The sequence below is a fragment of the Pogoniulus pusillus genome, chromosome 17 (genome assembly GCF_015220805.1).
Source record: "Pogoniulus pusillus isolate bPogPus1 chromosome 17, bPogPus1.pri, whole genome shotgun sequence".
Lineage (NCBI taxonomy): Eukaryota > Metazoa > Chordata > Aves > Piciformes > Lybiidae > Pogoniulus > Pogoniulus pusillus.
In genome coordinates, this window is record NC_087280.1 from 18,667,019 (window position 1) to 18,687,965 (window position 20,947).

The window sequence follows — 20,947 nt, forward strand, 5'->3', positions numbered from 1 at the left end:
TTCAAATGGTACCCAGATGATACACTCCTGAATTCTCCTTAGATATGTTACCATGTGCTTGTTTTACCCTGAGCTGCTGCAGCGCCTCACTGTGCCTTGGCTCCTGTACAGATAAATGCACCTGCACAGCCTCAGAACCAGGGAAATTAAATTTAGAGAGAACGAGCAAGGGCAGAAGTTTCTTGGCCAAGGTTGCCAAACAGGTCAAAAGGAAATTTAGCAATAAAATCCAGGACTTTGAAATGCTCCTCCAGAGATGGTTCCTTGGACCACTCTGCTTTCCACATGAGCAACCCCACAGAGAGAGGAGAAATTACATTTTTTTTTTTTTTATTAAAGAACCTGGACCCCTCAATTTTGCAGCACAGCTGCCACAGATTGAAGCAAGACAACTTCTTTTCTGTTCACCAGTAAAAAAAAAAAACCAACAACCAGGAAAAGAGATTCCAAAGCAACCCAGCTCCCATTTCCAAATGATTTCCTGATTTTGACTGCTTACAGTCTACCACCCTGGCTCTGGAAAAGTTAATCCAGGCTATGCACATTCCTGGGTGCAGATCCCACCAGACAATGTAACATTCTAATTAGGTAGTACCAAGGCAACTGTTTACAAGTCTCTTCCAAATGCCTCCCTTGCGTTTGCACCCTCCTACTACAGCGGCAATATTTAGTAGAAATGTCCTAGGTATAATTCTCCTGGGGCTTATTCAAATGTCAGTCAGCTTAGCAGAAGTACACTGTGAAAACGGATGAAAACAAAAGAGGATGAGTTGCTGTCTTTCTTGGGAAGCAGAGTGTTTGTCAGGAGAAAGTTTCAATGCATTAGTGAATATTCTCCAGTGGAGACTGCCAGAAATAAAACATGAGCCCACTGTGCAGAGGGCAGCCCTGAAGCCTGTATTTCATTGCTCAGTCCATACTCACAGCAAAGAATTCATCTGACAGCCTGGTGGGACAGAAGTCCACACATCCCCGTGCCACCAATCCCTCTGAAATCAACAGCAGCTCCCCAATTGGGTACCTTGGCTGCTTGGTTGTAACACCACACAAACAGGGGATGAGAAAACACAGCCACCCTCATTAATGTTTCCCCTGCAGCCATAATTTATTGGCGTTTCTTGCTCTTGGAGAGGAAATGGTTTGTGCTGAACTAGGATTGAAATGAAGCAGAAGATCTGATGGCTGAGCTGCTTGGAGAACACCACAAATGATCCTGTCACTGCACATCCTGGCAAGGAGGAGTCAGCTGGTGATGGAGAGACATGAAAACTGTGCTATGGGAGGTTCAGAGTATGATAAATGAGGTTCTGCTGTGGCTGCCTGCAATATTGTCCTTTTTATCCACCTCACACCATATGCTCTTGGCAAAATAGCGATAGCATAAAGGAATCACTTCACTTCCATTGAAATGCAGCTGCGTTAGACTGCTCAGCTGTAATCAATGAAAGAAAAATACTCAGTGCCTTTTAAGCTGTAAGGGGAATTTACAGAGGCATAATGAAAATATTCAGTGTGAATTCAGCTGGGCTGTGAGCAGGCAAAAACCTTCCCCTTCCAAATCCTGGAGAAGAACTTCATCCAGAAGTTGCTTTGACTGCCTGTGATCACCAGAAGAAAAATGACACAAAAAGGTCATGGATATTTCTCAGCTGATATGACTGTGTCTGACTCAGAGCAGTGGAAATTACAGAGTATTGTCTGGGAGGGCTCCTGTGAGTTAATAAAAAGTTTCCTGGAATGATTTACAAATCTGGATTGCACAGAGGAATACAATGAAGGGAACTGAGCAAACTCAGGTTACACAAAGCGCTGCAGAGCATTTGTGAAAGTCATTTTCTAGCGGTTATGAGCAAGGAGTTGAGGTGCATGAGTTCCTGGGATTTTGTGCACTGCTAGGTACTGATTTGCATAAATATTCAACGTTTCAGTTACTAAGAGAAGTAGTTTCACCTCTCCATTGTTTTGTTTTTGCTTTGTTTTCTTTTTCAAAGCTTTCCTAAGTGTGTTTTCTCCCCAGTCATTTTGCACTTTGTAGCCAGGCTGAGGCACCCTTTCATAGGAGAAGAGGGTTGAATTAAAACTTCATGATTGTCTTGAAAAGAAGTTGACCCTCCAAACACTATTTTGGGTGTGTCGTGGACGAACTGGGGAGACAGTGGAGGTCTGGAAGAACAGAATAGCTGGTAAAATCTTCAATGAACAACAGAATAATGACCCTAACATTTGGTTTGTAAGTCTAATGCAAATAGCACAACAATAAACCATGCCATCAAGTGTTTACAATAGAATACCCAGAAAGATCATCAGGCAGGTGACTTCAATTGATCTCTAGTAGTTTATGCCATCTGGAGTTCTCCTCTTGTTTGCAACACAGGGAGGGGTTTATGGAGATGGCATGCAGGTGTGGATGATGTGGAGGAAACCAGGCTAGATGCATGAGCAGGAGGAAAGAAGAGTAGATCAGCATATGTGTGATAAAGGAGGGAAGCAGGTTGTATTGCTGTCTAGGTCTGAACTATGAGAGCTACAGAGGATGCCTAAGGTGACAACTTTTGTTTCATGGTGAATGTGAATGGTAGCTGAGGCTGCAGAAGAGACAGCCTTGACAAGGATGAGTGAGGACATGACTGGCGGGACAGAGCTGGGACTTAATGTAAAGCTGCCTCTTCTTCCCTGGCACATGTCTGCAATTTCGTTTGTTTTCCTCCTGACATGGGGCCTTGTAGCTCAGCTCGGGTTTTGACCCCTGGAAAATGGCTGTTACACTGCTTCCAATAAGGTTTAATTGGGGATGAACTGGGCTCATGGATTTTCCTGTGACTGAAGAGGCTTCAAAAGTTCCTTCTGCAGAGCCCTCTTTTGGGAAAGCATGTGCCAGTTGCTCACCAAGTCCCTCCAGCAGAGCTGTACATGTTCCCCTTCTCTAATCACTTACACTCAAATAATATTCAGATAATAGCTGTAAAATATTAACCTGTTGTACAACACGTTCTGTGGAAGTGAGTCCTGGTATGAAGGCAATTTCTCCAGTGTTGTGTACTGGTGAGAGACGGCAGGCTGCAAATGAAAAGAAGAAAGGCTGCAAGAACGGAGCGCTACAGCTGGATCTTCCTTCACTGGGAAGCAGGCAGCTCCTGTTGGACTATTCAGGGATCTGGTGTTACTATAGAAAAGGCCTAATCAATATGCATGGAGGCTTTTTCATGGGTTTGTGGTGACAAATTTATATAAGTTTATCTGGAAGATTTCTAAAACTAATAGCATTTGTCGTATGAGTATTATACAATTAATGTCTAGCTGAAATACCAGCAGTCTACTATTATTTTTAACATAAGAATGGGAACATTAACGTTATCTGAATTCCAATTACTGTGGGAAGCAGCAAAATACCACTAATGGGGAAAAAAAACCCTGTTCTTTGCTATTCTCTTCTGTCCTGTGCTCATTGCCCAGGTGCTGGGGCATATTTGCTATGAGAGAGCTGACTTAAGGATTGGGAACCCAAAAATGAAGGAGATTTTCTGGGCAAGACACTCTCAATTTGAAAATGTGATGACATTTAGTGTATCACAGACTTAATTTGTGTTAGCCTTGCATATGTGACAGTTTATTACCAGAACTCAAAATTTTCTGAAGTGGCAATGCATTGTACAAACACAGTTACCATAATTTTCCACTGCCCTTCACATCCCTCTTCCTGCTGGCAAGTAAAGGATGTGTTACAGTCACAGTGCTGCTTCTTGCTCAGCCATCCTTCCACAAAAGAGTAATTTCAAACCCACTTTTCTTAGGTACAATAGTGCTCTATAAAACTGGATGAGTAATTCAAGCTGAGCTTGGTTCTGCTTTGCTGTAGTGATCTTGGAAACATTCTCCAGCAGGTTTTTGGGGGGTTGATTGGTTTTGGTCTTTCTCAGATTTTGTTTGCTTGTGGACTTTAGTGATTTTTTTCTACAGGTTATCTTCACATGGAGTCTCAGAAAAGACTTCAGGGCACACAAACCTGTGTGGTTTTGTGTAATGCCAGGAGGCTGCTCTAGGCATGACGCTCCTGTGACTCCTACATAGAGGCAGAGGAATACAAAGCCCAAGAGCAAGGCAATATTTAATCTTACTTTCCAGCTATTCTCAGAGAATAGATGGGAAGATGGAGACATGTTCTGTTCTCTGGATCATCATAAAATTCCAGAGGCTGCAGAAATGCTGAATGCCAAAGCTGGGGGAAGCATCATTCACATCTATATTTGTCGGGGAAGGGCTGTTGGCTAAATTATAGTACAGCTCCAAGTTTTTCTGTGTGAACATGGACAAACTGACTTCCATGACTGCTCTCATTGGTGCAGAATGGAAAGAAGTTATCAAGAACGTTGGTTCCATCTGAAGGGCTGGGTACAATGCTCAAAGCTTCATTCACACTATGAGGACATGTTAGGTTACACTGGACAGCACCGGAGATGCTTCATGGTCTGATTTGGGAGGGGAGGAGAGCTGTTTCTTAGAGAAGAAATCCTAAAATCCTAAAGTGGGGAGGGGTCCCCAGGAGGGACCAAATCTTATTCTGCAGTTGAAAACTTTTCTAACCGCAATCTAGGTGATCCCTAGGCAGCAAAAGGCTGAAATCATCCTTCATTTCACCTGCATCTGTGTGGAAAATTCACCTTCAATCACAGTAGCACCACAACAATCCCGAGCTGCATTGCCCAGCAGAAGCCAAACACATACACAGCAAAGAGAATAACATTTTTACAAGGGACTGGAAGTGCTGGCAATCACCCTCTGGTGTGCCAGAATTCAGGAGCAGCAGCACTGCTCATTATACAATATTAATAGTGTGATTTGGAGAAGCCACTGCTGCATTTGGGCTCTGAAGTTATATAGTGCCATAAGAGACTAAACACATAAAAATGTATTACCCTTTAAGATGTCGATTGTCTTCAGTTTACTATGCCTACTCGAGAGCGTTATGCTTTACAAGGGATAATATTACAGTACATGTGATAAAATACTGTATCACTACAGCCAGAGTGGCTCATGCTGTGCTCCTTGGGGATAGAGACATGTGTGGAAGCCAGGAGGCTTCAATGTTTAAATGCCAGGAGTAACACATAGGATTCAGGGGGAAAAATGTGACTGTACATGGCTTCTCTTCTTGTTCTTCAGGAGCAATGCCACCCTCTGGAAAGCTAGCATTCTTCAAAGCTTCTTCATGAGGTTCTTCAGACCTGGTGAAGTCAGAAGATGCCTCTCCGTGGTTTATAAAATCTTTTTATGCCAGGCTTTGCACAAATATTTATAGTGAGAAAAATCTTTAGCTTCACCTGATGCAGAATGGTGTTTTGGACCACAGCAGAAAAGGTTTAAAGAGAAAAGGGCTCCTCTACAGACCACATCTTCCAGCATTGCCTTTCCATCTTTTGACTCAGAAAAACTGAGGACTGTTTTTTTTCTCCCCTGGGCATTGTGTTCAATTGTATTCATGGTTTTGGCTTTATCTAAGAAGCTGATAGATCTTTGATATTCTTTATCAATTAAATGGTATATTTAAGGTGCATAACACACCAAGTGGCACTGCTGAATGACACAGTCCTGCTGTAGGAAGACACTTTGTAGAAATCCTCTCTTGAGCTCAGGGTAATCAGTCCTCTGCCATGGTTTATCCTCAAGACAATGGACAAGAGTGCATCTTCTACGCACTTGTTCTTGATCTTTCAGGCATCGGAAAACTGCTCTGAGGAGTCTACCTACAAAAGAGAATAGCCTGGATTTAAAAGAACCTACAATTGTGGCACAGTTTTGTTTAAATTGTGAGTAATAGTTGCTACTATGAGTATCTGGAGTGGAGCAAAGGAGAAACTACCACCTAGGAAGAGAAAATGGGAGAAAACAGCTTGAATCTTCCTGGCACCCTTGCCACGCAGCTTGCTTTCTCACCAGGACAGCTGTCTGATGGAACTGCCCCCACTGCCTCCTCAGGAAAAATTCCTGCAATCTTGTGTGTTGGAGAGTGAAAATAACATGTCATAAACATGCAGAGGCAGATTTATGCCAACTAGAAGCCAACGAGAGGATTTTTTCAAAGGCATATTTGACAGTGAATTTGGTACAGCTAAATGATTTGGAAGAATGTTTGGAGAACTTGAGTTGGTAATAACATGGCCTCTATCTGGATCAGGAAGGTGGAGAAAGTAGCCAGACATCTTTCTATCTCACTTGGCAGTTTATCTTGAATTTATGTAAACAAATCTATGCCAAACTCTGGTGAGAACGGCCTTCTCTGATAAGATCATGCCCCTGTGATGATGGACACCCCTCTGAAAAATCTGCTCTCAACAGATTTTGCTGACGAATTGGAATCCCATGCCTTAACCCACACAGAAATTTTGCCTGGAGATGATAATGCTATTTTAATTTTTTTACACTTACTGTAGCAAATACTACAGAATGCAAATCCTCTGATATGAAGATACAGTTATGTAAGACCTCGTTCAAAAGTCTCTTATTTAATAATGCACTTAAGCATATGTTCAGTTTCAATGACACATCCTAAAGAGTGAGAGTCTTAAAAACATATCTGAGAGTTTTCCTCTCCTCTCAAAGATTTAAGTAAAATATTCTCTAATGAAGCTGAGCATTTTTCTCTGTAAGATGACTTAGCAGAAAGAGCATTTCTTCAGACAAAATCACATGCCTTTGCAGGAGAGATTCTTCCTTAAATTACTGGCAATACAAGTTTTTTGGTGGTTTTGGTTTTTTTTTTTTCAGTGATGTTTAAAAATCATTGCATAACAAATACTGGGCAATGAGGGGAAAAAAGGAGACTAAATGAATCCTTTCTTTTAAGCCTCAAAAAGAGAGGTGATCTTGAGCAGGCAACCTTTAAACAAGGGAAAGTGTGAGCTCATGAGAATATTTCAGATATTCACACCAAGGCACAATGGCAAAAGCAGCTTTGCAAGACTAGCAGGTATTTTTTTCCCCTACAATCTCTTGAAAAGACAGACTGATTCCTTTCCTAGGGACAGCAGAGAAGTGTATTATTCTTTGGTTCATTCCCTGCATTCAGTGAAGAAAGTTTTTGGGAAAGATGCCCAGATACTATGGACCAAGTTCAGCTCCAGCGCAAGCAGACAGAATTCCCACTGAAATCAATGGGAGTTGCACCTGCTGACTTTGGAGTTGAATATGGCCCAATATGTGGATACTATAAAGGTTCTGTTTCCAAAGTTGCTTCTGGCTTGTTTTCTGGGAATGCAGACCTGGCGCCAGGAACGTCAGGAGACCAGTAAATACACTATGGGAACTTCCAGACAAATGACAACTCTCTCACATAAAACAAATCCAGAAGCCCACACGATGCTGAAGGACAAATTGTCAGTGTTCCTCCAATTCATTTGCATGAATACCAGTTTGAGAAATGCTCTGAGAGGAGAAAATGGGGAGTGTGTAGCTGGGCATGACACAAGGAGAAATGCTTTGATTGGTTTGTCCAAATTATTTGGATAAATATTTTCAGCATCCCAAATAGTTGTTAACTGGCAGGAACAGTGGTCCAAAGGCAGTGAGGAAAGTATCATCTATGTATACTTTACATAAATATATAAAAACATACAATAAATACAGACATAAAGCTATTTGGTGGCTGGTCTCAAGAGCTGCTACACTACGTCTTCCCAATTTGGACTGAATTTTAGCTGTGTCTGTCTCCAAGAGCAGAATAGAAGTACAGACAGGGCTGGAGGAGCCCATCCAGGAAAAAGCAGTAGCTTGAACATATCCACGTGGTGTTGAATAGAGAGGAGTTAACAAAAGCATTGTGTGAAGGAGACAGTTTGTCTCTGTTGGGGGTTATAACTGGCTGGTAACTGGGGTTTAAACAACTGAGATTCAAAGTCAATTTTGGGAGCAATTTCTCTACTACAGAATCAGTCTACTCACACAGCACATATCTTCTTGGCAACTTGTTTGTAGGTAGTGGAAGTACAGAAAGAGAAAATGAAGACAATTAAGACTGCAATATAAGAAATAACTCTGGAGCCCCCACGTTTAAAAAAAAAAAAAAAAGCAGTTTTAATTATTTTTAAATTCTAAACAAAGCCAGCATTAGTCCCACATCCTTGATTCTGATTTGACCTACAGCTTGAAATTATTTGAAGCTGATATTTCTAGTTCAAGTTCATTTCATAAATACACAACACAAGAGACTTCTGTATCTTTGAGTTACTTGTTTTAATGCAGTAGTTTTCTAAACAACATATTGAGGAGGACACCTCATAGCTTGGGCATTGTACTCACTCTGAACCCTCCTACGTGGTATAAAAAGTGAGGGCAGAGGAATGGGGTAACGGCAGCGAGTGCCCAGTGCTGATGGAAAGCCATCTTTCAGAGGAATACAGCAGGTTTTGTATTTGGCATGCCCTGGAAAAGACTGGTTAGACATTTCTTTTCCAAGCTGCTTATGATTAACAACCTCCTTTCCACGTCCTTCATCTCTAGACCAATACTCCTTCTGCTGCCACTGAATCTATGTGAGTCATCTACTGCAAAAGAGGTGGCGGCCATGCAGTACACTAATGGGCACACACACACACACAGGGTAAATTAGGGGAAAATTGATGTCAAGACCTATCGAGTATGAAGGGCCTTTTAAAAACCAACCTTCAGAATGTGCTAATATTTACACATTCCCAAACCACCTGGAAATACGTTCCAACTGCTTTAAAACATTTTCACTATCACTTAAATGTATATGCAGCTAGTCACAGTTGTACATTAAATTACCCTAAAACCTAATGATAATTTGAGTTCTTAGGAAAAAAAAACACCTGGCCCAATTCTCACTTTTATAGGAAGTAAAAAAGTCCAATTTCCACCAAGAAGGAGGAGTCAGTGTTTTTTTTTTTTCCTTCAACAACTTTTGAAAACATTTTCAGAACATTTTCTTTTGCTTTTTATGCTGGAGATCAAATTTAATAGCTTTAAGGCTGTGCTTTTTCATAATCTCCCAAAAGAAACATTTTTTTCTGCCTTCTTGCAACTTTAAGGTGGTTTGGATTGCATTAAGTTTGAAAGAGTTTTGATGCTACCATATCATGGGAAAAGTGAATAAATGAAAATATAATCAAAATATTTTAAAACATATTTAACTAAAATATATTATAAAACATTTTGATATGCAGAATTCTGTCAAGGATTTGGTATCATTGATTACACACTGCCCATGATTTAACCCACTACTGACTTTATTTTGGGTTCCATTTATATGTTGTGTCAAACTAGAACAAATGTTAATTTTCATTTATGCAGCTCCATCTGGAGTCAACTGCAAATGCAAAGAGAAACAAGAAGTTTATTCTGAAATCTGTTATTTTGAAATCTATTAAATCTATTTAAAATAAATTATTGTACACCTGAGGCTTAAAAATTAAACAAAAACCCCAAGAAATGGTTAAGACCCCCAAACCTTGAAAACCCCTGAGGTTTAAAAGAACTCCAAACCGTAGTAAAGGTGGTGAGACATTGGGATAAGTTGCCCAGGGAGGTTTTGTTTAACCTCACCCTGGAGATGCTCAAGGCCAGTTTGGATGAGGCCTAGTGGAAGGTGTCCCTGTCCATAGCAGAGGGGTTGGAAATAGATGATCTTTAAGATCCTTCCCAATGTAAACTATTCTATGAATCTAAGCAACCTAGAAGCATTTATGGTCCATTTAATTCTGCAAGTAAAAGAGATGATCTTAAAGTCACTGGAGTCAATCTGCACCTGTGTTTCTTCCTGGTAGCAATAATTATCCTCTTTAGGAATGAACTGTGACATTTAATTGCCTATAAACACATTTTAAGATCTGAGGACGGATGTCACTATTCAATTGGAAAATGCAGCAAGTTTCTTCCAAGTGTTGCTCTGATTACAGCCATTCTTTTGCCATGGGTCAACATCATGTTGTCCTACAGGGCGTCTGGGTAGGCCTGGTTTATGTTCTATCAGATTCATGTAAATTCAGAGTTTTAGAGGTGAAAATGCAAAGTGCTCAAAGAAAAAAATATTCATATAGTAGGGATAGATCCTTTCTGCCCAATACAAGGGGTCACATTCTGTGACACCTTCTTCAGTCAAGTAGGTGTAAGTCTTGCTGGTAATATTACATATTAAAGTTTAAAAATGTATGTTGCTTTGAAAGAGTTAATAGCCCAAGATTAATAGCTGTTAAAAGCACGTTGCAGATATCAGTAGTTTGTGTTATAAAATGTAATAAGCACACCAACAGATGGTCTGGTAGATGCTTATAAGCCACGGTTACGAGCACACGATTGACCTGTTGGACTCTGTAACAATCTCCACAACTGACTAGCCATGTATTCAAACACCTCTCAGTCATTCATTAACTCTTTGTAAACTATTTACACACACGCCATTAATATACAGCATGATCATGTTGCCACCATCTGCAACAGGAGCAGGACAGAGCCCTAATTACTGGCAACAGTTTATTAATTCAATACATTAATGGTAGGCACGTTTCCACAGCCGCGGTGCCGGAGTGCAGAAGCACACAGATGCTGGAAGCAAGTGGCAGCTGTTCCCCTGCACCTATCGCTGGCTCATGCTGCTGCACTCACCTTCAAGGTATCTTTTCTGACTAATTTATCACATTCGGAAAGACCAACAGGGAGCCAAAGGTGAGGACGTGGAGGTTTAGGAGGGAAGTGAAACTGCTGTTGCTGTGCCACGAGGTGGAAGCTTGGTGCGATGGCAGAGTGAGTGCACCAACAGCCTTCTAAAGCCCTGTCAGGAAGGCACAAACATCAGCATAATTTATTGGTGGCTATTTTAGGCAGGTGCATGGGAACTCTAAATATATGGCATTCACCGCTTGCCGCGGTTGCTATGGATATGATAGCTCAAGCCTGTAACTAGGGTTATAAATGCTGTTGTGTGCTTATTATTGTTGTTATTAAAACATGAATTTTATAGTTATTCCTGCTCAGCTGCTGCCCCTAAATCGTCCATGTAACTGCACACTTCTTTGTTTGAAAGAGAAACGTGTGTGGGAAAGAAGTAATAAACAATCCCCATCTCCCTTTTGCTTTTTATTTGCTCCAGAAGGGATCAACCTAGAACCACTATTTGCAGTAGTATTAGGGCCAGGGGAATTAGAAATCACTCACATCCAGAGAAATATACTTCACTTGGGTCTGTCTGATCAGGAATTTGGTATTTAAGTCTTGTACACATCAAACATATCCCCTTTTTTTTTCCCCTTCCCTTCCCCCCCCCCCCCCCCCCCCAATTGGCTTAAGAGTTTGATCTCCTGCAGCTGCGAGGATTCTGCTCAGCCATCTCACTGTTATGGTGGTTCCTTCTACCCAAATTGTAGCATCAGAGAATGGTTCAGGTTGGAAAGGACTTTTAAAGGCCATCTAGTAAAATCCCTCTGCAGTGATCAGGGACATCTTTAGCTAGATCCAGTTGCTCAGAGCCCCACCCAACCTGACCTTAAATGCTTCCAGGGATGTGGCATCTTACCACCTCTCTAGGCAACCTGTGTCACTGTTTCACCACACTCATCGTAAAACAATTACTTCCTTATGTCTAAATCCTGCCCAGTGATGCAGATCTGGAAAAGAAAAGATGGCTGGTGGATAGGAAGGCTCCACAGACACTTCGACCACTGCAGAGGGGTTAACATTATTCTGCCCACCCAGTGTCCATGCAAGTATGTGCTGCACTCCTGTCCTCTTGCCAAAAGGAGACAGTATTTTCCTGCAGTTGGGAGCTTGTGAAGGTCATTGGTATGTGATACAATTTACAGCAGAGCAAAAAGTGGGCAAAAGTGGAAAAGATGGTAAAAACGGGCAACCTGCACTTTGCCTAATATGGAAAGGCTTGTTATGAGCCTATGAAACACACTTTTTAAGTAGAGATTTTTGTGGAAAAGAAGCAATGCCTGAAGACTGCATGTGACCTTCAGGTGCACAAATCCCACCCAAGCTGTGTAAAAGATGTATCAGTCACCCAGACAGAATTCCTACCCACTGCACTTACCTTCCCACACCTACCTACAACAAAAACGTTCAGCCTGAAACAGAGCATGAACAACGTGAGCTGGCAATATTAGAAGAGGAGGTGGCTGGAGGTAGGTGCTTTCTACTGCTGGGAGCATAGCAAAGGCTACACAAAGAGCTGCAGAGGACCTTCAAAGAAACAGCACCTCAAGTAGACACAGGCTGACCTTCGTCCCAGGGAGCTGACATGGCTGGAGAAGGCAGGAGAATAAATTTCAACTACTCCCTTATTCCAGTAATACAAAATGTTCAGATGCTGAAAGGTTATGACAAACTCATGTCTGGTAAAGAGGTCAGTCTGCCCTGAAAGCATTGCAGAAGCCAAAATAAAGTCTAGTCAAGCCTATGTGGAGTATGAGTACTGAGGCAGGGAAAATAGTGAGGCCTCTATCTCCCCACTGGTGGCCCTTGAAAGCAGTGGTGAGGCTGCTGTTAAAGGTAAAATATGAATGAGCATTAGGATATTTGCCTTGGGCAGATACATGTTTTGAGAGACCAGGGTCAGTGGCTGTTTTAACTGTGTTGTTTCACCCCTACTGCCACACTTCCTGAATTTTCCACTTAAGTGACATTTTAAACAGGTCACAGGTACGATAGTGGCATTTGGCATCACACCCTAGAAGGTAAAATGTGTGTCCGTGTGTTCATATGTTTCTTTCTGTCCATTTGTCTATCCTAAGGACCATAAAACAGCAGTGGAAAAAGTGGAGGCATGAAGCCCAGCACAAGCAGAGAGGAGGAATGACTGTAGAACCAGTGGGACAGAGAAGAAAGTAATTTTCTGCCACCAGGGAAGATCAAGTCATGACAAAACAATTTCTTACACTAATGAAAATTATAGACTTTAAAGTACAAAAGGAAAGAGGGGGAACCTTTGCACAAATCTAGATGCAAGATACATATTGAACAGAGCTTGCTTTATTGTTAAAACGTTTTATTTCGTATTGGTGGCCTCATGAAGGACACATTACAGAGAATTGGGAGCCCAGTGAATTGCTAGGACAGTAACAAAAGAATAGGGACTGCTTCAGCTTATGGATGAGCTGTTGGGCAAGATGCAGCAGGCAGAACAAGGGCAATGAGGTCCAAGTTGGGAGAATGACTGACAAAATAAACAGGTTAGGGAAACAACTGAGAGGTTGTTTTGCCAAATCTTAGTGAAGATTGCAAATGCCCAAAGCTTGAGAAGCCTTCTAACACACCCTTAACGTGTTCAGATGGATTTGGGGAAACCATAATTTATGGGAACTCTGGCTGGCACTGAAAGCTGCCGAAAATGTGAAGAATAAGGAAAGCTGAACACTGCACAGAGCTCTCCTTTTAAGACTACAGAGCTACGGGCATCTCAGCATTCACAGATAAAGGGCTTTTCCCAAGTACCTCCAGAGCATAAAAGGTAAAGGCATCCTAGCAGAATGCAGCCAAATAATTCCAATTTATGAATTTCACACTGGCAGCTCAGGAGGATGGGAAGCACTGTGAGTGTCTCCGGTTCAACACTGGCCTGTTATTATAGGTTTTGTTTTCCTTTTAAAAAAATCTGACAGATTCCACAAAAAAAAATGTGTCATGACACCTGTAGAACTGCATTTACAAGATTGTAAGGTCTTCAAAGACACAACACATCTTACTGTTCTCTGCTTGTATGGTATCCAGTCCAATGTGCTTGCCCATGACTTACCCTATTAGTGAAAGTATATTAAAGAAAGGCTATTTTACAACAATAAAAGTTCTTTATGACACAGAATGCTAAATGACTGATACTCAGTTCCCACTTCAGCTCTGTCTTTCCACAATAACATATTAATTTGTAAATAACCCATTACAACTTATGCTGCACCAACACCGTAACATATACACAGAGGACACTTGCTCTGCTGAGGGTGCAGCACTAGCATTAATCACAGCTGTACACAGCAAGAGTGCAAATTTACTGGACATGAAGATCTTTCTGGTCAAATTTAACTCAAGCCCTTTAAGCCTGTGTGCAGTTGATATAGTATATGGTAGACACATGCACGGCAGTTCTGTATGTGCATTCACCTATCTTCCTGTACTGAATCTCAAAAGGGTTGTGCTGCCAACCAAATGGACCTGGCACCTGTGCTCTTATTATTATTGAATTATTGACATGCTCCTGGACATATGCACGTGTAACAGCTCTGCCCTGTTGCACTCTGTGATCATACTCCCCTCTAACATCTGAGATACAGACTAAAGCCTTTTCATCTTTCCTGAGGGTTATGAGAGCTACTGTGTAACTAAGACAACAATCCTTGGCTATTCTGATGAGGCAAATGGTGTAAGAATGAAGAAAAACATGTATAAGGTTGTGTAAAATGAGGTAGAAACATAATTCAAGGTTATTGTAGTGCATGATGCTCAGGAAGAATTGAACATAATTTTTACATTGGCATTAGTGCTGTGGCATTTGCATATTTCTTAATGTAGCTTAAAAAAAAATATATATATATATAGCTAATGCTCACAGATGTCTGCTGTCTTCTACCTCAGCATCATTTTGATACCTCCCCATGCCAAAGTATTGATTACTCAGGACACCCATATGCCTCGCAGCACGGCTACTAGCAGCTTGGGTGAAGAGGTGGGAACACGGCCCACGTTTTCCGATCCCGAAAATCCCAAACCTTTTCTGCTTTAGCTGATCCAGTCGCTCTCCGCCTGGGGCCTGGGCAGAGGGGGGAAATGCGTGTGGAATAGGCAAGACTGGAGCGTTCACTAAAGGCTGTGGGCATGGAAGGGGATGTGCTCTGATGGTTGCTCCCTCAGGTGAGCCATGCCCTGGCATTCCCTCCCCTCCAATCTACATAAGCGGAGCATGCTCGGCTCAGCCTCTGCCTGTGCTCTCCGGTGATCAGCCCAGAGCGACTGGATTTAAACGGAGTAAATAAATGGATAGACCACGTGAAACCAAAGCTCCGTGTTTATCCGCGCTCCTAACCGGCCCCTTCCTCTGCACACATACATACTGCGCTACATGTTTGATTTCAGGAAAGAGACAGGGGTGTTGTTTCTAGCAAGGGGTCGTTCGTTGGCTCTCCAGCCGTGCTTTCCTTCGGCGTGTCCAGCCCCGAGGGCCTTTCTCTCTCAGCTCGGACACCGGAACAGCAGCAGAAGGTTCAATAGGCCTGGCCCGGTACGGGTCCCTCGCCCACAGCACCCCAGACTGCCACCGCAGCCGCTGCAGGCTCCCCTCCCCGCTCCGTGCTGCCGCCACCTCTCCGCCTTTTACTTCACGCCCGCTCGCGCCCCGCCGCCGCCTCCGCGCGCGCCGCGGCCGCCGCCGCCTGGGCCAGGGCAGCCCGCGCGCGGGGGGGGGGGGGGGGGAGGCGCGCGCCTCTGCGCGACACCGGGAGAGCGCGTGCGCGCGCGACAGAGAGCGCGAGAGGGCGGGCGCGAGCCCCGTCCCCGTGCGGCCGCAGAGGAGAAGCAGCGGCGGCAGGCGCGGCGGAGCGACGCCGAGGCTCTTGTTTACCAGCGTTCCTTCTCCGTCGTGCACAGGGAGACAGCGCGAAGGAGGAGGAGAAAGGGGGGAGGACGCGGCAGCAGAGCGCTGCGAGCCCTGCTGCAAGCGAGCGGCGAATTAATTGGGAGGAGCAGCAGACCCTTCCCCCCCAACACACCCGCCGCCTTCCCTCCCCGGAGGAATTACAGACCCTTCGCAACAAGCGTTCCTGGGCTTTGACCTTCAGCAAACCGGATCGCCTTCCTCGTCACCCCGCCGCCCCCCCTGCTTACACACGCCACACGCACACACACACTTCTTCCCGGCGCCCCCTCCCCCTTCCTTGGGCTGGGCAGCGTGAGGGGAAGGTTTGCAGCGCGCGCACACCCAGAGGAGGAGGGAAAAGAGAAGGGGGAAAAAAAAGGAGAAGGATTTACAAATTCGCTGGGTAGTTTTTGTTGTTGTTGTCGTCCTCCTCCTTTTCCCCCCCGCCCGCCCCCGGCGCGATGGCAAGGCGGCTCGGAGGGATGCGGGGAGGAGAGCTGCGGGGGGAGGAGGCGGGGTACTGAGCCGCTCCGCTCGCCCTGCTGCTGCTGCTGCTGCTGCTTTGTGTGTGTGTCCTGGATTTTTTTTTTCTTTTTTTTTTTTTCTTTTTGGAGGAGCCTGTGGCAGCGGCGCCGAGGAGAGGAAGAGGAGGGAGTAGGGGGGGTGAAGCCTTTTTAATTCATTTTCGTTCCAAATTCCGCATTTCGACTCCCTGCAGCCGGCCGGACTTGTGGTGTTGTTGTTGTGGGTGGTGTTTGTGCGTAGGGTGGTTTTTTTTTTCCACCCCCCCTCCTCGCTGAGCGGGGAGAGGAGCTGGGGGGATCCCGCCAGGGCAGCCCCGGCCCCGCGCCGAGGGACGTGGAAGCTGTTGTTGTTTTGTAATAAGATTGTCTGGGTCGCGGCCCCCCCCGCCCCCCTTTTCCCCCCCGCGGCCCTCCCAGTTTTTGTGTCTGTGTCCGCGCTGCCGCTGTGTGCGGTGTTTGAAAATGGAGGTTGAAGATGCAGACTGCCAGCCCCGATGTGCCTCATGTTTGCGACTCCTGTGCACGATGTACCACTGCAGCCAGCGCTGAGGGGAGACGGCGGCGCCCCCTGCCCCGGAGCCCGCCCCACCGCCCCGGAGACAGCGTCGCCCCGGGGCTTTCATGCCTTGTTGTTGTTGCCGTTAATACATCTTGAATATCTGTGTATTTTTGGTGTGGTTGCTCCGGAAGATCAACACCCAGGGACCTCAGAAACCCTCCGGTTTACTAGTCCGAAGGGTCTTGTTTTTTTCATTTCTTGAGACAACGTGGATTTATTTATCCAGCTTCTCGTCCGGCTTTTGCCTCCGTCGTTATTTTTAGAGAACGGGAAGAGAAAAGAAAACGAACAGTTTTGGACTTTTTTGTTTTGTTTTGTTTTCGATAAGGAGAATTTTGTCCAATTAAAAAAAGAGGAATGAAGTCTGGCGCTGGAGGAGGGTCCCTCGCCGTTGTCTGGGGGTTTCTGCTCATCTTCGCCGCACTTTGTCTGTGGCCAACAAATGGGGAAAGTGAGTACGGTGCGTTTCGGTCGGGGGTGGGGGGCAGATCGGTATGGGGCCCCTGGGGTGTGTGAGGGAGACGCGGAGGGGTTCCCAGGGTGGGCATGAGGAGTTGCTTCCCGGAGGGTGGGAGGGCGTCGGCTGCCTGTGTGTTCGGAGGTGTGTGTGAGGGGGTCGGCGAGGGGCTCCCTGTGTCTGGGGTGTGTATTATGTGTGTGAGTGGCTCTGTGTGTGAGGGGGGTGTGTTTGTGAGGGGCTCCCTATATATGTGTTTGGGGGTGTGTTTGTGAGGGGCTCCCCGTTTGTGTTTGGGGGGGTGTTTGTGCGGGGCTCCCTGTGTGTGTGTGTTTGGGTGTGTGTGTGAGGGGCTCCCGGCAGGCGCGCCGTTTCCCGCCGCGGTGAGCGGGATTCACCCCAGCCCGCGGGGATGTGCGTGTTTTCCTCCTGTTACGCGTCTGCTCTTCCAGCACCTTTATCAACCCGGGCTGCACGTCTCCTTCCTTTCTATCCCTTGTTTCCCCGAGATGGTCTGACAAACGGGGTCGACAGAGCCTCAGCCCCAACCTGGAAGCGGGCAGCCGCGTTGCCCACCCGTCCGTTCTTTTGTGTTTCCCCACCTGACCCTCATACTACTCCTGACTCCCCCTCCTTAGCCCGGCGCAGTGTTTAGACCTCTGCAGCCAGGGCTGCGAGCTACGTAGTAAACACTTGCAGGCTGGGAAGAGCTGTGCTTGCTTTCCCCGCATGGAAGGAGCTTGATCTTTGTCAATATTTGGAGGCTGTATGCAATAACCTGCCATAGTGAGTGAAGGTTTCCTGGAAATAAGCGCCTTGCTTTTTATTGCTTCTTTACTGCCATGAAAGGGTTTCACTCGCCCTGCTCAGGGTGCAGAATTACGGTGGCATCCCACAAGCTAAAGGTCACAGTCTGCTGTTACTATTTTTTTTAATTAATGTATAAGTTAATATTTAACGTTTGTGCGTAAATAGAATGTTTGATGCTCGGATGTGCTGTGTTCTTAGAGGTGATTTTTGTTTTTTAAGCAGCTGCGTTGCATCCAGCAGCAAGGTTTGTGCAGTTAGCAGCGTGCGGGCAGCTTCCACTGTGCATGCGAGCGCAGCACCGCGAGCAGCGTGCTTCATTGTGCGCGGCCGCGCTGTCCCCAGCGCACGCAGGCGCCCGAGTCCTGCTTGCCGTTCATCGCTGGCGGATCGCTATGACTGTCTGTCTGTCTGTCTTGCCTCGGAGTTGCCAAAGTCGCGAGTTTTGTTTTCGTGCTTTTCAAAGCTGTGGTGATATTGCAGTGCCCGCCCCCTTTGGGCACAAGGGGGGAATAAAGACGGCAGGGATGGCTGGCGCTGCGATTGACTGGACTGCAGTCATCACCGTATCATCCCGATGTTGATGGGTTTTCTTTTACTATGTCGGGCTCACGCTGCACTGAGGATATCTTGCTTGAAATTATCCTTCCCCTTGTTTTCTGGAGAATCTCTGTAGACAAGGAAATGTAAATGTGCCTTGGAGCCCAACCATTTTAAAAAGTGCTCCCTGTCCTTCAGTGTCTGCAGAAGCAGAGATGTTTCTTTACTGCATCTTGACGCTTCAATTTTGTCCACCGTGTGTTTTTCAGCTTACTCCTTGAGCTGCGGTTGTGTGCACTTTCAAAAAGATACCTGTTGTTGGAGGGAAGAAACGGAGGAATCAGTTGTCTCCATTTTAAATGTAAAGAACTTAGGAGCTAGAAAGTCTTTGTATAAGTAGTTTCGGGCTGGAAAGAGAGAGAAGTTCTTTGGATGTACTGACTATGAGGCTAACTGCAAAAATAAAGTGTGCAAGAAGCTCATAGATCGAGTCTGTAATGCGTGTTGAGTAATAACGTGTTTCATTGGCCAGTGAATGCCAATTAACTCCTTGCAAATTAAGGCCAAATTTACGCTTTCATGTTGTAGTAGCAAGGCCAGCTAGGGCTGCAGAGCCACAATCTTACTTCCAGGAGATGAACTTTTTGGTTAGAGTTGTTTTCGAGAGAGAAGATTTATCTCTAAGTTTAAAAACCAAATCGCAGTGCCCTTCTTCAGGGAAAGGCTTACAAAGGATTGAGTAGCACGAAGTAACAGGAGAGGAGGAGGAGATACGGTGTGTTCTTAAGCTGCTAGGATACACGCTCGCAGGTTTGTTTGTTTTTTTTTTCTTGTCTTACCTGGTACAGAACACTTTGAAATAAAACTGCATTCCCAGCTCTGTCAATAAAACAGCACAGGAACAGTATGCTAGCATTTTATATTCCAGTCCTAAGTGTTTGTGGTTGCCACTTAGCTAAAATGACCCATTGAAGAATCTCCCAAATGAAATCTCTTCTTCTGAAGGTCTAGTCATTTAAATAGGGGAAGATATGCTGAAAAACTTGTCTTAGCTGAATACTGCCTCTAATCGATTGTCTTTGTAGTTTACAGTTTAATAGCCTTTGTTTTCACGAGTTATTGCTGAAAGAATTTTGCTGTTAGGGGGAAAAATGATCTCCAGAGCAGATGTTTTGCATCTCGGCGTATTCTTCTCTCTCCCCACAATAGTGGAAGGAAGATTAATCTTAATTTTTATTTGTTTTTCATATATACTGTGTCATAGCTAAAAGGCACTTCCATTTTCGGTCAAACAAGCAAGGCATTCCTAAATAGGAATACAAAGGAGTTACAACTGGAGGGGAGAGACCCATCCCTTTAGTGTTAAATTATATAAAATCTGTTTGTGGTTATACGGCAGAAACCTCTTCAAAATGCAAGGTAGCTTCAGTGGGAAGCTTCCGATTCAAAAGTGATCATTAAAATCTTCTGGGAATTTCCTGAGATTCTGTTACAACAGTCCAAAAATGAAAATAAGACCCTTCATTAAGATGAAGTATGTGCTAGTCTAACAGTGCTTTTGATGTGTAAAGCTGCAACTGTTGGAGACTTTCATCCTAGAGGTGGGTTTAAGATGAAGCATAAACATGGCGGTTTCCTCCTTTTCTACCTTGAGCGTGATAGGGTTTTGATTTTCGCCTTTGTGTACATCTGTGAACACACTGCGTGCATACAAAGGGAGAAGGTCAGACATTCAGAAAAAAATAATGAGTTTAGTTCTGGTAGTATTTCAGATGGATCTGTTCATGTCAGCTGTGAGATTTTGTTTGTCTATCCAGGCTCTATGTTATGTTTCTGGTGTTAATAAACAGTAGCTCATGCTTGATGTGTAATCTCTCTCCCGGGTTGCTTAGTAAAAGTCCTCATGACCTCCTGAGTGTCAGCATTACACACACCTAGCCTTTACATCTGAGTTTTCATATATGCCTAGTGGTTAGTGAGCGTTGTTAAATAGGAGTTGGGTAATTCATTCTTTCATTGAGGTAGTGAATAGAAAATGCCAGAGTGTTTAAGGAACTGATGTCAGCTGGGCTCAGCAGAAGGAGGGAAAGGAGGAAAATGTTCAGGGAGTGATGGTGATTGGAGTCCCTAGGAAAGAGTGGTGTACTTTGACTGTTTGATGGTGTTAGATTGTGCTTTCTGAGCATTTCCATAGCAGAACTGGAGCAAAGGCTTGCATGACTCAGAGACTGAAAGGGTGAGGAAATGGTAGTGACTTAGCTAATATCAGACAGAATGTGTTGAGAACGTGAGAGGGCAAAGCAATGGGTGTGGGAATAAGATGAGTGTTGGGAGTTTCAGTGCTGAATCAACATTTGAGCGAGAGATACTCTTCTCTGCGTGAAGGAAATTTAATTTAGTATGTTGTGAAAAGTGAAGAAATGAAGGGGCTGTAAAGATTGGAAGAAAGAGATGGGTTTAGTTTCAGTACAAGAGAAGCCATGATTTAT

General features: G+C 44.5%; 2 protein-coding genes across 5 annotated transcripts in view; both read left to right on the forward strand.

Moving 5' to 3' along the window:
* The first annotated feature begins 15,058 nt into the window (after positions 1 to 15,058).
* On the forward strand, positions 15,059 to 15,766 carry LOC135182676 (sterile alpha motif domain-containing protein 1-like). Its single transcript, XM_064157080.1, has one exon. The coding sequence runs from the start codon at positions 15,059 to 15,061 to the stop codon at positions 15,764 to 15,766; it is 708 nt and encodes a 235-aa protein (XP_064013150.1).
* IGF1R (insulin like growth factor 1 receptor) overlaps positions 15,407 to 20,947 on the forward strand; it is a 186,252-nt gene continuing 180,711 nt past the window's right edge. For all 4 annotated transcript variants that reach the window (XR_010305425.1, XM_064158027.1, XM_064158030.1 and 1 more), the window contains exon 1: positions 15,407 to 17,105. Coding sequence is in view for 3 of the 4 variants with exons in the window: in XM_064158027.1 (XP_064014097.1) it covers positions 17,012 to 17,105 (94 nt within the window). In the remaining variant the exon portion in view is untranslated. The remainder of the gene's footprint in view (positions 17,106 to 20,947) is intronic.